This window comes from Rhinoraja longicauda, chromosome 14, assembly GCF_053455715.1.
Source record: "Rhinoraja longicauda isolate Sanriku21f chromosome 14, sRhiLon1.1, whole genome shotgun sequence".
Lineage (NCBI taxonomy): Eukaryota > Metazoa > Chordata > Chondrichthyes > Rajiformes > Arhynchobatidae > Rhinoraja > Rhinoraja longicauda.
In genome coordinates this window covers 39,462,396-39,477,573 of record NC_135966.1, presented here as the reverse complement: position 1 = coordinate 39,477,573, position 15,178 = coordinate 39,462,396, and the positions used below count along the sequence as shown (strand labels likewise).

At 42.8% G+C, this 15,178-nt stretch overlaps 1 protein-coding gene across 4 annotated transcripts in view; it reads right to left on the bottom strand.

The window, feature by feature from the left end:
- Positions 1 to 15,178, bottom strand: part of p4ha2 (procollagen-proline, 2-oxoglutarate 4-dioxygenase (proline 4-hydroxylase), alpha polypeptide 2) — a 110,677-nt gene that overhangs the window by 72,732 nt on the left and 22,767 nt on the right. For all 4 annotated transcript variants that reach the window (XM_078411742.1, XM_078411743.1, XM_078411741.1 and 1 more), the window contains exon 2: positions 2,515 to 2,618. In XM_078411742.1, coding sequence (XP_078267868.1) covers positions 2,515 to 2,596 — 82 coding nt within the window. In that variant the 5' untranslated portion in view covers positions 2,597 to 2,618. The remainder of the gene's footprint in view (positions 1 to 2,514; positions 2,619 to 15,178) is intronic.

Sequence of the window (15,178 nt, the reverse complement as noted above, 5' to 3'; positions counted from 1 at the left end):
ACCACTGCAGTAGAATTTGGACCATGGTGTCCCAGGAGTTAGGTATTCCTGAGACAATATGTGTCAATAGTTGTTTATTATCACAAGTACAGACATACAGTGAAATTCTTTTTTTTTTGCATCGAATTCAATAAAGTATCATCAGACCCCAGCACAATCTCCGATTAGCACAAAGAGCATAGAGATAGTCCATGCAAGAGTCGCCAAGTTTTAGTGACATTTTCAAAGTCCAGTCCAGTCTGTGCACTCGGTCTTCAGGAGCAGTGCCGGATCCAGGCGAGCCCCAGGCTGCTGCAGGGCCTCTAGTCATCGCCACTATCCGGATCGTCCAGCGAACTGTCATCCCTCTCCTCGCCCGGCCACCTCCAGCCATGGTGCTCCGGGGGTGCTTCCCACAGCCGACCTGGAGGGTGCGGAAGGTCGGATCCCGTTTTACTCTCTTATCGGCCCCCAATCCCCGCGTCCGCCATCGCCGGTTCGCTCCATCCTCCTCTCCAGCCTTCCCATCCTCGAGGGCAGAGCAGGGGCCGGCTCGGCCGCTTCCCTCTACATTCCACAGCCCACCACTCCTGCCTTCCAGCCTCTGGCCACTATATGGTCATTGTGAATCACTACAAATCACTGTTAGCAACAGAATCACGGGATATGGGGGGAAAGCAGGAAAGGGGTACTGATTTAGGATGATCAGCCGTGATCATATTGAATGGCGGTGGTGGCTCGAAGGGCCAAATGGCCAACTCCTACATCTATTTTCTATGTTTTTATGGATGATTGGAAAACCTCAGTTGGGCCACCAAAATAATATCTGCCATCCTCAAACTCATCCCAGCTGGCTAAACATGAATTCAGGGCACAGCAATGTAGCCGAATCTTAGCTGCCCTCAACTGGCATAGTTAGCCACTCAATCATAGTGAAGCGGGGCCAGTCAGCAATGGACACGTCCTGTGAATTAATTAAAAAGTTATAAAAGGAACACATTTCATTAATGGGTGCTCCATCCTAGCTGGAGATTTCATTAGCTTAATACTTTTAATGGCTGTGAAATACTAGTATTGAAACTGATTTATTTGTAGTTGTTGCCAGTTACTCTTTAATGAAAGGGACTTGGAGACACCTGTAAGTGTAAGCAACAAAATCTCAGGCAGATTCAACTATTGTTAGGTCAGCGAGAGGATTAATATTCAGAACCTGAAAGCAATTTAGAATAAGCTTGCACGTCCTCACATTTTGTGGACGTCTTGGAAAATGGCTGAATGTTCAGATTCTGGCCTTCATTTCAGAACTGAACTAAGCACTAATTGGGGAGGGAGTGGGGGAGGGAAGAGGTGGGGGGAAAGAGAAGAGAAAGAGTTCATCTCCACTACGCCTAGTACACAGGGCACGATCGATAAGTGTTTGGAGCTCAATAATCTTACAGCATGATGTTATTTCAGAATTTGATCTGGTGCAGTTGGGAATACAACAGAATGTTTTCACAGTGCTCACAGCATTCATCCAATAACATCTGGGACTCTCAGTAGGATAAGGTGATACCAACACCGATTTTCTGGCTGTGAAATGAAATGAATGATGACCACTTTCAAGTGGTTATCTCCCACACAACATGTCTTGCTATGATAACTTTAGTGAACTCAGGTGTCCCAGTGGTCACTATCAATAAGTGTAGACCCAGAACTCATGGTAGGCAGATTAATTTCAATGGGTGTTTAAGGAGGTCAATTTAAAATTATTCAAAATAATGGAGAGCTTGCAGAATTCAAGTTCAGCTTTTCAAGTAGTTAAGCAGAAACCCGACCCTTCTCGGCCATCAAAGAGAAGGCAAATATATTATTTTTCATAATTGTCCCTCTCACCTTAAAGCTATGCCCCCTAGTATTTGATATTTCAACCTGGAAATAGGTTCTGGCTTTCTATCCTACTATTGCCTTTCATGGTGTGATATATTTCTATCAGATCTCCTCATAACTTCCAGCATTCTGGAGAAAACAATCCATCTATCCAACATCTCCCTGTAGCTAATACCCTCTAATCCAGTCATTATTCTGGTAAACCTCCTCTGCACCATTTCCAAAGCTTCCACATGCTACGTGTATTAGGGCGACCAGAACTGCATGCAATACTCCATATGCAGCCTAACCAACGTCCTACAAAGCTGCATCATGACTTCCTGACTCTTATACTCAATGCCCCAACCAATGAAGGCAAGCGTACCATATGCCTTCTCTACTAACCTTATACCAAATTCAAGACACTTCCCCAAGAATACAATGCAGCAGTTCCGAAGCCTCTTGAAACCAACAGAAGAGGCTGTGAAGATTGGGCTTTACCCATAAGTAGTTCATGATAAAAAAAATTTAAATTCAACTATTACAATGCATTTTAATTGAAAATGATAGCAGTACAACTATACTATTTCTGGTTTGAACAAAAATGACTGCAGAAATTCCCAGTGACACCACAGGTTAGGAAAACTTTGAATTCCTCAAAAATATGAATATTCCAATAAATCTTACCTATGGATGTGAAGAATTCTGCTTTCACTTGCCACACATAGCAACAGTTTATCCATAGAAAGGAGAATGCCGAGATTCTCATGTTCAAAGTCGGTAGAATATTCCTAAAGAATTAAAACACAAACACCTTATTAGGTATCACAAAATGCTGGAGTAACTCAGCAGGTCAGGCAGCATCTCAGGAGAGAAGGAATGGGTGACGTTTCGGGTCGAGACCCTTCTTCAGACAAAACACATTATTAGACAATCACTATTCAATTTAGCAGTGTACCCAGCTATCTCCACGTGGATCAAAGTAACAATTCTGTTTGAGACTAGTAATGGGTCAAGTCTGCTAAATCTGCTAATAAATAGCTTTGATTCTACCTGTCAGGGATTTTTAAGAAACATCAAGCTATTTCACAAAACGATATGGACTAAATGGCTATATCTGATTATTTCCTTGCAATTTCTAATAGCAATTTGCAAAAAGTAATTGCAGTAAACCCTCGCAATAATGGACCAGAGAGGGATTGGGAGGATGGTATCTGTCATGTGTAGGAAGTAACTGTAGATGCTGGTTTACACCAAAGATATACACAAAACCTAGCAGGACAGGCAGCATCCCTGGATAGAAGGAATGGGTGACGTTTTGGGTCGAGACCCTTCTTCAGACTGTGAAGAAAGGTCTCGATCCGAAAAGTCACCCATTCCTTCACGCACATGATGTCTGTAATGTCTGTCATTGGCGATTGTTCACTCCAACCAAATGAAAGGGGTGATGTTTAACCCAAGGCCGAGGTTCGGTGGGGGGGGGGGGGGAGGAGGAATTCCAACAAGCAGGAATTCAGAGAGTGGGGAGCTGCAGAGCACCCAGCCCCTCACGCAGTGCGTCAGGGCCAGGCCCGGTACTCAACACTTTCATGCTGCTCCCTCTCTCTGCTCCCGCATCCAGAAGTATGTCCTGTTATTACCAAAATCTGCTATATAGAAGTCTGTTATTGTAAGGGTTTACTGTATTCCATTTTTCTAATACTTGAAAATTGAATGTGAATCATGTTGAGATGTCCAAAGATCAGAGACACTAGGTTACTCCAGCTTTTTGTGTCTATCTTCGGAAACACTTTGTTAATTGGCCTCAAAAGACCTTGGAACATTTGTAATCTTGCTGTGGAGATGGAGTTGAAAATTAGTTCAGAAAAATGTTGAGCACATTTCTGAGTGTCCACGTATCCCGGAATTTCCTCAATGGTGTTTTACTTGGGTGAGCTCGTTTGTTTTGGCACAAATCTTCCCCAAATTACATCAACAGTCATACCACGTGCAAAATGTGTCTGCAAGGAGATTTCCTCATCCCATCAACAATGTTGCCTTAAAGTTAATCCTGATTGTCGACATCTATTCAAAGGGCCATGGGAACAAGACTAGGTCAGAACTTCAAGCCTAATCTGTTGGTCTGGAGAACAACATGTTGGCCTTTATTTACAGAACAATGATATTTTACCAATAACTTAAGAGGCGAGAACATATCAGATGCAGGAAATCAGAAATAAGAATAGATATGGGGAAACATTTAGCAGCATGGAGCTGTAGAGCATATATCATCTGCAGATACAGGAACAGGGTTAACTTTTCAGATTGATGATTTATCATCAGAGCTTTGTTTGCCTCTCCATAGATGCCACCTGACTCACTGAGCATTTCCTGCATTTTTAGTATTTAGTTCAATGTCAGTCAGTTAATCTGTTCTCCTGAAAATAGGTTATTTATAAATGACATTGCGTGTCCAAATTAATATCTGTTGAGCTTCTGTGACCTCAAGTACAACCTCACACGAATAGGCTGGTTTGCCCAAGAAGGTCAAGGTTATTTTCAGCCTGAAGAAGGGTTCCGATTCAAAACATCATCTATCCATTGAGGGAGTGCAGCGTAGGTTCACTAGGTTAATTCCCAGAATGGCGGGAATGTCGTATGTTGAAAGACTGGAGCGACTGGTCTTGTATACACTGGAATTTAAAAGGATGAAAGGGGATCTTATTGAAACATATAAGATTATTAAGGGATTGGACACGCTAGAGGCAGGAAACATGTTCCCAATGTTGGGGGAGTACAGAACCAGGGGCCACAGTTCAAGAATAAGGGGTAGGCCATTTAGAATAGAGATGAGGAAAAACTTTTTCACTCAGAGAGTTGTAAATCTGTGGAATTCTCTGCCTCAGAAGGCAGTGGAGACCAATTCTCTGGATGCTTTCAAGAGAGCTAGATAGAGTTCTTAATGATAGCGGAGTCAGGGGGTATGGGGAGAGGGCAGGAACGGGGTACTGATTGTGGATGATCAGCCATGATCACATTGAATGGTGGTGCTGGCTCGAAGGGCCGAATGACCTACTCCTGCACCTATTGTCTATTGTCATTCCCTCCGCTGCCTGACCCACTGCTTGTTAGATTCCAGCTTCTGCTATTGCTTGTGTCTCACTCTCAGCTTCATGGCCTTTCGATTGTTCCAAGCTGCAACAACTGAACTCAGTTACAACTTACAATCAGTGGATCACTGCCACATTAGCGAAGGTCACTAGACTCCATACTCATAGAAACTTCACCCTCTTTGCATTCAGCCTACATGTGGAATGGAATGATCATATACACTCCCCCAAAATGAAGGTTTTTGGAGACTGCACTCATGTCCTTTAGAGTCATCGCTGATAGTGTCCAGTCAAGACTATTTAATTGTTATATGTACTCAGAATAAGGAAATTCTGTGAAATGAAAGTCAGGAGCATCTTTCTGAAACCCTGGAGGATCTCCATAATTTTCTACCACAATGGACATGTCTGCAATGGGTAGTGATCCTTACCAACCTATTCAGGATCCTCAGATGTCCTGGAGCACCCTTGTACCAACACTGGAACATCTATTCATTCATATCAGAATACAAAGAGCCATGTTTTTTTAATAACTGACTGCAGGGATTTCACCTGTTATACTAAATACCGAAAATGACAAGAACTTTCAACACATCAATAAGAAACACTGTAATGAGATGAATAACACAACTTTCATCAGAGAACCCAACACCAGCAATTGGCCAGGGTGAGTCATGCTTTTAACATTGTGTTACAGGGGAACTGAAAGCACTGTGTTTAATAGGATTGCACAAAGTTTGGACACAATTACTGCTGCTTTGAAACACGTTCAAATTCCAAAACTCAACAGTTAGAAAAACAGCTGCATGTTTCTTCCATATTTTTGGCACTTGCCTTCGAATAGAAAAACACAACAAAGCATGCTGCATGTAAAATACCCAGAGTGAATAACGTCGCCCAAATCATTAAATGCATTAAAAAAAACATGTTCTCGTATGTAGAGCAGCACTATTGTTGAAATTCAGTTGGTCCACTGAGAACCAATAGCAGTGTGGTTTGAAGGATCTGTCTTGTAATGTTGAAGGTTTATTTTTGATCTATGCTTCCATTAGCATCGATGAAGATTCTATCCTTGAATGTTTCTGTAAAGCAGTGTTGCAATCTCAATTTGCATCTACTTCTTACAGTAAAGTCATTAAGCGAAGAAAAGCAGCCCTCAAATTTCACCAGACCACTAAATAAGCAACAATGACAAAGCAAGTGAATGACATCCAATGCAGAGAAACCTTCAAAATCTGAATAAATGCACTTGATGCATTTCTGATAAACTGTACGGAGAGTCAGTGTTGCATTGATTTCAAAACCCAGTCTTAACACTGATTAGTTAGTAGATAACCGTGCCATACTGCAGTGCATTGCCATCTATCACGGATCTCACGACACTGCAAACTGCAGTCAACAACCCAGCCATCATATAAACAGCAAATCGATCACAAAATAATGAAAGCAAACTTGCAAATTAAGCACTTGCAAGTAGCAAATCTGCAAAGCACACAATATTATTTTTCCTCTGCAAAATATATCAATGTTGGAAAAATCAGAATTTAGTCCTTTTCAACCTCCTGAATAGAGCGCTGGTGAAAAGAATGTTGAATGCTAGGCATTATGTTCAAATTGATCATAATACTCAAGTGGGTACATGCCCAAATCCTCATTGACTCTCCTGTCAAGCAAAGGAATGCAAGGAAAGTGAAACGGTGATAACTCCTATCCACAGGCAGAAACAGTACAGAAAGAGGTTCTTCAGGCCACTGAGTACAGGTCCACCACCGATTTTCAAACATAATTGGTTCAAGAACATTTCAGAATTATCAATTTTGCCGGACCAACAGAGGTCAAGGCCTCCGAGAGTAGTCCAACGGTACCAAAACAGTCCGCCCAGGTCGCTAATGTACCCCACCCGTAAAGTCGGCCTTGGAAGTTGGCTATGGGAACGTATCTGCCGGCTATGGCTGGGCCAAGGTTCCAGAGCAAATTCCACCCGCTGATCATCGTTAAATTCTCGATGAGGTTGAGATCCACCCAGCCTAGGCGCCACATTTTAATGGGGACTTCCGCGAGGGATTTCAAGTGCTCTCATTATTTTGTTTGGATTAAAGAAGGCGCCGAACAATCAGTTGCTGGAAAATCGATGGTGAACCTCTATGCCCGACTACTAACCCACATACACTAATCCTACATTCATCCCATATTTTAATCAAATTCTCTTAGATTCTGTCCTCACCAACACACATTGCAATGCCCAATTCACCTAACAAACCGCATGATTTTGGGAGATGGCAGAAAACAGGAGCACCTGGAGAAAACCCACATGGTCACAGGGAGAATGTCAACTTCACACAGACAGCACCAAGGGTCAGAATTGAACCTGGATGCCCGACACTGTGAGGTAGCGGCTCTCCTAGCTGTACCACTGTGCCACACCTCTCCTTTCAGGGGATCTTGCAGTGTCAAATTAACAACACATAGTTAATTAGTAAATTGATGCAACATTATTGCCGCTCATTGCTGTTTTGAATAGCAGACCAATTTTAATTGAATGCAAGTACTGTAGTTAAGTGACAATATGCAAACCCTGTCATTAGAGTCACTCTTAGAATCCTGAATTATAATTTTCATTAAATGGTGTGAATTGTAATTTATTTAGAAGGGTTAATCTTGTCTTATCAACATTTACTTTGTCTACAACACGACTCTTGTTAGTTAATCCGTCAACCTCTATCTGTTTACAGACAACTCCTTGCGTGCCTGGATCAGCTATCATCCATTACAAACATTCCACTTCAGGCAAGGCTAAATAATTTCCTCCCTTCTGCAATGCAATTTGCAGTGGAATGGAAGTTTATTATTCCTACATGTTTAATATTATTCCTATATGTTTAATCCCAGTTTCAATTGAACTATCGATGGTCATCAAAGGTCATCACTCTTGGTCATTTTGACTGGCAGTATACCAAGACAACAAGCTCAAAAACGCAGAAGCAGTGAAATAGAACTCGGTAAAGATGCAGAAACAAGGAAGGGATTTAGATAGGACAGGTTTGGCGGGATATGGACCAAAAGCGGGCAGGTGGGACTAGTGTAGCTGGGACATGTTGGCCGGTGTGGGCAAATTGGGCCGAGAGGCCTCTTTCCACACTGTATCGCTCCATGACTATGAACTACAGGTGCTGGTTTACCTAGGAAAGACACAAAATGCTGGAGTTACTCAGTGGATCAGACAGCATCCCTGGGGAACATGGGTAGTTGTGTCCTTTTGGGTCATGACCCTTCTTCAGACATTGCAGGGGCGGGGGGAAGAAAGCTAGAAGAGTGGAGGGCAAGACAAAGCATGGCAGGTCATAAATGAACACAGGTGAGGGGGAGGGGGTTGATGGGCAGATGGTTAGACAAAGGCCGGAGATGGACACAAAGATGTGAGACAAAGGGATTAGAGTGTTTTGAATTGTTAAATTAGAGGATTGACAAGCTGCCAATTCTGTAAACCAACCTCATCGTACCTTGCCACTCTAGAGCTCCAGATGGAACCAATAACTTATAAAAGGGAAGTAACAATTATCCTAAGATTGAAAACAGAACAAAAACTGCAGGTGCTGTACATCCCTCTCCTGTCCCATCCTCCCTGCAATCTAAAACTAACTTATTTTCTCACTTTCTCAATTCCAATCAATTCCTTTGATCTGGACTGTTTCCTGTTTCTTTTCCCATGGATGCTATCTGATCTGCTATGTGTTTCCAGAGTTTTCTGTTTTTATGGGACTTATTTGCAACATCACCCCGGAAAAACCTTCTTTCATCCTCTGTTATCAATTCTCTGAAGAGTCAAGTGCAACAGAAGACACAAGGAACTGCAAATGCTGGAATCGTGAATAAAACACAAAGTGCTGGAGTAATCTAGCTGGTCAGGCAGCATTACCGAAGGACGTGGATAGGTGACCTTTCGAATCGGGACCGTTCATCAGACTGGATACAACAGGACTGAGTGGTTAAACCATCCGCCTCAATGTTCTGACATGATGTCCCCACCAGGGGGAGTTGATAACATACGGTCACATCTCCCAACGATGGCATGAACAATATGGACCCACCCTCAGGGGGAGGATAGGGCTGGAAAAGTGGTCCTTCGATCTCAAACATCACTTGACATGGATAGGACAAACAAACAAACATCACAGGAATCATGGAGTCTGAAGAAGGGTCTCGACCCAAAACGTCACCCATTCCTTCTCTCCCGAGATGCTGCCTGACCTGCTGAGTTACTCCAGCATTTTGTGAATAAATCGATTTGTACCAGCATCTGCAGTTATTTTCTTATATCACAGGAATCATCATAGGGTTAATCACTTTATTTTAGGTTTTTACTGGCAGGTTGGGATGGACAGATGCCAAGAACATCAAGGGCCCCCAATGTTGGTGGACAGATGTGGCAACAATGTTTCAACCAATTGTTTCATCACCAAACCTCTTCAATCAGACACCCATTCATTTGCAAGATTTACCTTACAAATGATCTTCAAAACTTGGCATTAATCATCAACCATTATGGAGCTCGGTGGGTTTGATATTTCTCTTTAATTTCTAGAATTTGGGTTCTAACCCAAATTAAATTAAATTCTCTCTCCAGAGGAGTGGGATTGATTGATTGACTGAACGATACAACATGGAAACACACCCTTCAGCCCACGACGACCATCGATCACCTGTTCACAATAGTTTTATGTTATTCCACTTTTACATCCACTCCCGACACACCAGGGACAATTTACAGAGGCTAATTAACCTATGAACCCACATGTCTTTGGGATGTGGGAGGAAACCGCATCACCTGGAGGAAAACCTGCGTGGTCACAGGAAGAACATGCAAACTCCACACAGACAGCACCGGAGGTAAGAATTGAACTTGGGTCACTGGAGCTGTGAGGCTATGGCTCTGCGCCACTGTGCTGATTTATCCTGATAAAGATGGCAATTGCATTCCAACTTATTGAGGAAAACATCTAACTTCTTACACGTGGCACTGTAAAGAAATCTCCACAATGCATTCTCCTTCGGAAGGCTGCAGTGAAAATGCAGACAAGTGTGACTAAAAGAATCAGCACGGACACCTTAGGCCAAAAGGTCCACTTCATTGCTTAACTGTTCCATGTGTTCTACATCCTTCCGCTGCAGAGGACCACATTGACGCTATTTTCATCTTAATAGAGCCTGTGTAACTTCCTGCATCTAAAAAAAGCAGTAGAGGACTATATTTATATCAGCATCCTGTAATCTTGCTCAGTATAGAATTGCAGGCTGTTTTACTACCAAACATGCAGCGATTTACTTTCATAGGTCTTGAAAATATTTGGTTGTTTAAATTTAGTTTAGGATCCTCATAATCATCATTCAGTTATTGTAGTTTTAGAACTGATTGGCTACCATCAGTGAAATTTAAAGTAGACTTGTTTCTTCCTGTATATAAGATACAATTTATTCTGAAACAAGCTTTATTCTCAAGCTTTGCAAAGAGGGTGCATTCAAAGGCGCTCCACTTCTCCCAGTTGTGAAATGTAAGTCTTGGATCACAGCCAAATCTCCATGATGGAATGGTAATGTTCATTCTTCTCATTGTGATGGCAAGCCATTTGCCTAGTCTGCATATGACATGGCTTCTAAAAACAGTCTATCATACACAGGGAAACAGGCACTTCAGCCCAACTTGCCCACAGCGACCATCATTTCCCATCTACACTAGTCCCACCTGGCTGCGTTTGGCCCATATCCTGCCAAACCTGTCCTATCCATATACCTAAAATAGACACAAAATGCTGGAGTAACTCAGTCGGTCAGGCAGCATCTCTGGAGAAAAGGAATAGGTGTTGTTTCAGGTTGAGACCCTTCTTAAGTTCCTTCCTACACACACTATCCATGTACCTGTCTAATTGTTTCTTAAATGTTGCGATAGTCCCCGCCACAACTACCTGCTCTGCCAGCTCGTTCCATACACCCACCACCCTTTGTGTGAAAAAGTTATCCCTCAGATTCTCATTAAATCTTTCCTCCATCACCTTAAAATGTAATGAGGAAAAGGGAATAAGACTGCATCTTTAGAAATTGTCATAAAGCAGAATTGTTCAACTGATCTGGAGAATCCATGGCAGGGAAAGAGGCCTTATTGATTGTGGTCTGTGGCAGACTTTTTAACTCCAAAAAACATGCTTTAATCCTATGAATAGCTCACACTCTGTTCTCCTGCATGTCCCCTTTCACTGCATCAATGCCAAAGAACAGAAACTACTCCAAGTTCCACATTCTTACACTCTCCATAAATGGTCTTTTGAAATCCCTTGAGGTTTATTAGATTTAGTTTTTTTTATTGTCACATGTACTGTGAAAGGCTTTGTTTGGCATGCTCCCAAATCAAATCAGATAACGCCGTGCATAAATGCAATCAAGCCAAATTCAAGTACAATAGGCAGAGCAAAGGCCAAGATACAGACTGCAGAATATAGTTCTCAGCATTGTAGTGCACCAGTCCCAGAGACAAAGTCCAATGTCCGCAATGAATTTGAGGTGAACCGGACAGTACCCCAGCTTATGGACCATTCAGAAGTCTGATAACAGAGGAGAAGAAGTTGTCCCCGAGTCTGGTGGTGTGTGGTTTCAGGCTTCTGTATCTTCTGCCTGATGGGAGCAGGGAAAAAAAGGAATGATAGGAGGTGGAACCAGTCTTTGATTATGTTAACTGCTTTTCTGTGGTAGCGTGAAGCATAGATGGAGTCAATGGTGGGGAAATCTGGTCTGTGAGATAGACTGGGCTACATCTACAACTCTGCAATTTCTTGCAGCCTTGGACAAAGCTGTTCCCAAACCAAGCTGTGAAGCAACCAGACAGTATGCTTGACTGACTGTCCTATATTCACTGAACCACCTGCTATTAAAAAACATCTCTATCAAACCTCTCCAAAACTTTAAAGACATTTATTAATTCATCTTTCACTCCTTTCTACGAGTCCCAAGCCTATGAGTTCTTCAGTGCCTTAAAAGGCTGCCTTATTGTGACAGGAGTTTTGAGATCACAGCAGTGATACTCTATTGTCCATAATGACCATAACATTGGACCCCTGTGCCAGATATACATGATCTCCCAATCATAGAAAATAGGTGAAGGGGGAGGCCATTTGGCCCTTTGAGCCAGCACCGCCATTCATTGTGATCATGGCAGATCGTCCACAATCAGTAACCCGTACCTGCCTTCTCCCCATATCCCTTGATTCCACTAGCCCCTAGAGCTTTATCTAACTCTCTTTTAAATTCATCCAGTGAATTGGCCTCCTCTGCCTTCTGTGGCAGAGAATTCCACAAATTCACAACTCTCTGGGTGAAAAAATTTCTTCTCACTTCAGTTTTAAGATGGATGATAATCCTGATATCATCCATGTGAATCGTTGCATCCTTTCCAGTGCCACTATATCTGATTTGATAATAGGGAGCCAGCATTGTACAAAGTATTTTAAATGTAGCTTAGCCAAGGGTTCATTACAGATCAACCACATCTCTAGTAACGTGTAGAAAGAAACTGCAAATGCTGGTTCATACCGAAAGTAGACACAAAGTGCTGGAGTAACTCAGCGGGTCAGGCAGCATTTCCGGAGAAAAAGAATGGGCGAAATTTCAGGTCAGGACCCTTCTTCAGATTGAAAGTAGAGGGGAGCACCAGATGACCAAGGGAAGGGTGGCCCACAAAGGCCCATTATTGGCTAGGTAAGAAGTGAAAGCGAAGAAATACAAGGATGCGAACAGTGGAACTAGTAGGATGACTAGGCTGGGGGAGGGAGGAGGGGGAGGAATGGGATTACAGGGGTTACTTGAAATTGGAGAAATCAATGTTCATACCACTGGGTTGTAAGCTGCCCAAGCGAAATACGAGGTGCTGTTCCTCCAATCTGCTTGCGGCCTCACTCTGCCTGACCTACTGAGTTTAGTTTAGCTTAGAGATACAGTGCAGAAACAGGCCTTTTTGCTCACCACGTCTGCACTGACCAGTGATCCTCATACATTAACACTACCTACACACGAGGGACAATTTACAATTGTACCAAACCCAATTAACCTACAAACCTGTACGCCTTTGGAGTGTGGGAGGAAACCAGATGATCCCGGGGAAAACCCAAGCGGTCCGTACAGACAGATCTCTAGTGCTGTAAGGCAGCAACTCTACTGCTGCACCACCTACTCCAGCACTTTGTGTCTATCACATGGTGAATAAGCTGCACAAACAGTACTACAGTCATTGCCAGCAAAGGCCAAATACAATGTTAGCCATTATGCATTATGTTTAGTGTTAGCCAAGTCAGAAGGATATTCTGTTCACAAGCCTCACCAATCTACATGTAAAGGACGATTACAATCACTTTGGCTCTTGTGGAAGGTAGTGTTACCGTGCCCCATCACGTCCTTTAAACATTCCCCAAAACAAATTTTTAAGGCTTTGATTTCTCATCATCAATCAAATTTATGAGAAGTACCATGATTTCATTGCGTCGATATTATTTATACCACAAATACAAAAATATAGTTCACTGAAGTAGAGTCAATAATTGAAACAACTTGCTTTTGGGAAGTATGTCATTGTGACCACATGTAGCGTTCTTGAATAATTAGCTCCACATGGCTTGTCCTATAATAATAACTGCATAAATTACACCACCATCTCGATACAGCCTCTGGAGTGAATGCTGCACTGTCCTTATTTGCCTGTCCCAGTGGAATACAAAAACGTTTGGGAACAGCTCTGCCCATTCCGCCAGAAATTGGAGAGTATTACGGATGTAGCCCAGTCCATCACACACAACATACTCCCGACCATTGACTCCATCTGCACTTGATGCTGCCTCGGGAAAGCAGCCAACATAATCAAAGACTTTTCCCACTGTGATCATCGCTTCTTCTCCCCCTTCTGTTGGGCAGAAGATACAGAAGCTTTAAAGTGTGCACCACCAGACTCAGGAACAGCCTCTTCCCCTTTTATAAAATGAGACATTTGAACAGTACCTTCCATTTGCGTTTGGCTTGATTTTATTAATGCATAGTATTATCTGATTTGCTTGATGGCACCCAAACAAACCCTTTTCATATCAGTACATGTAACAATAATAAGCCAAAATAAGACATCTGTATTCATACTCAAGGACGTCCCAAAAATAGTCAATTTGACATTGAAATTTGTTCTCAGAATATTTGGGGGATGGGAAGGTTGGGGGAGGTGGGGGGGGGAGGGGGAGGGGCAGGGGGAGAGAGAATAAAAATAGCTCTCTAGATTTAGCCCAGAGTAGAGGTAGTGGACTTGGATGCGCACTCCCTTCCCTTCGTCAGTCATTCTTCACATACTGTTGTTTTTTGTAGGTGGCGCGTGTGGACTGGTCCTCGAGTTCTTAGCTTCCTTGCCAAGTGCTACACACTGTTACCATTGAGGACCATGGAAGTGGTGTTGTTTCTCAGGGAAACCTGAGCACAGCTTCTCAATGAAGACCATGATCTACTGTAACCATGAGTGTTTGGCAGCACTGGGCCTATATTCAATGGTGTTTAGAAGAATGAGGGGGGAACTTCTGGAAATGTACAGAATAGTGAAAGGCTTGGAGAGAGTGGATGTGGAGAGGATGTTTCCACTTGTGGGAGAGTCTAGGACTAGAGGACATAGCTTCAGAATTAAAAGACGTTCTTTTAGGAAGGAGATGAGGAGGAATTTATTTCGTCAGAGGGTGGTGAATCTGTGGAATTTTTTGCCACAGAAGGCTGTGGAGGCAAAGTCAGTGGATATATTTAAGTCAAAGATAGATACATTCTTGATTAGTACGGGTGTCGGAGGTTATGGGGAGAAGGCAGGAGAATGGGGTTAGGAGGGAGAGGTAGATCAGCCATGATTGAATGGCAGAGTAGGCTTGATGGTCCGAATGGCCTAATTTTACTCCTGTCACACCAACAGTCTGCCATGTTTTACCTCACATATCAGAGCAGATTTATTACCGTCACATGCAACAAGATATGGTAAAATAAGGGTTTTTTTGCGTGTCATCGAGACAGATCATACCATACATAAGTAGAACAGGTAGTGCAAAAACGAGGGCAGAAGATAGTGTTACAGAGAAAGGGTGGATTAAAAAAGTCCCAGTGCTGCAATGAAGTAGATTGGAAGATTGAAAATGCATCTTTAGCAGGTCTGTTCAAGAGTCTGATAACAGCAGGGAAGAAGCTGTTCATAAATCTGCTTGCATGTGGTT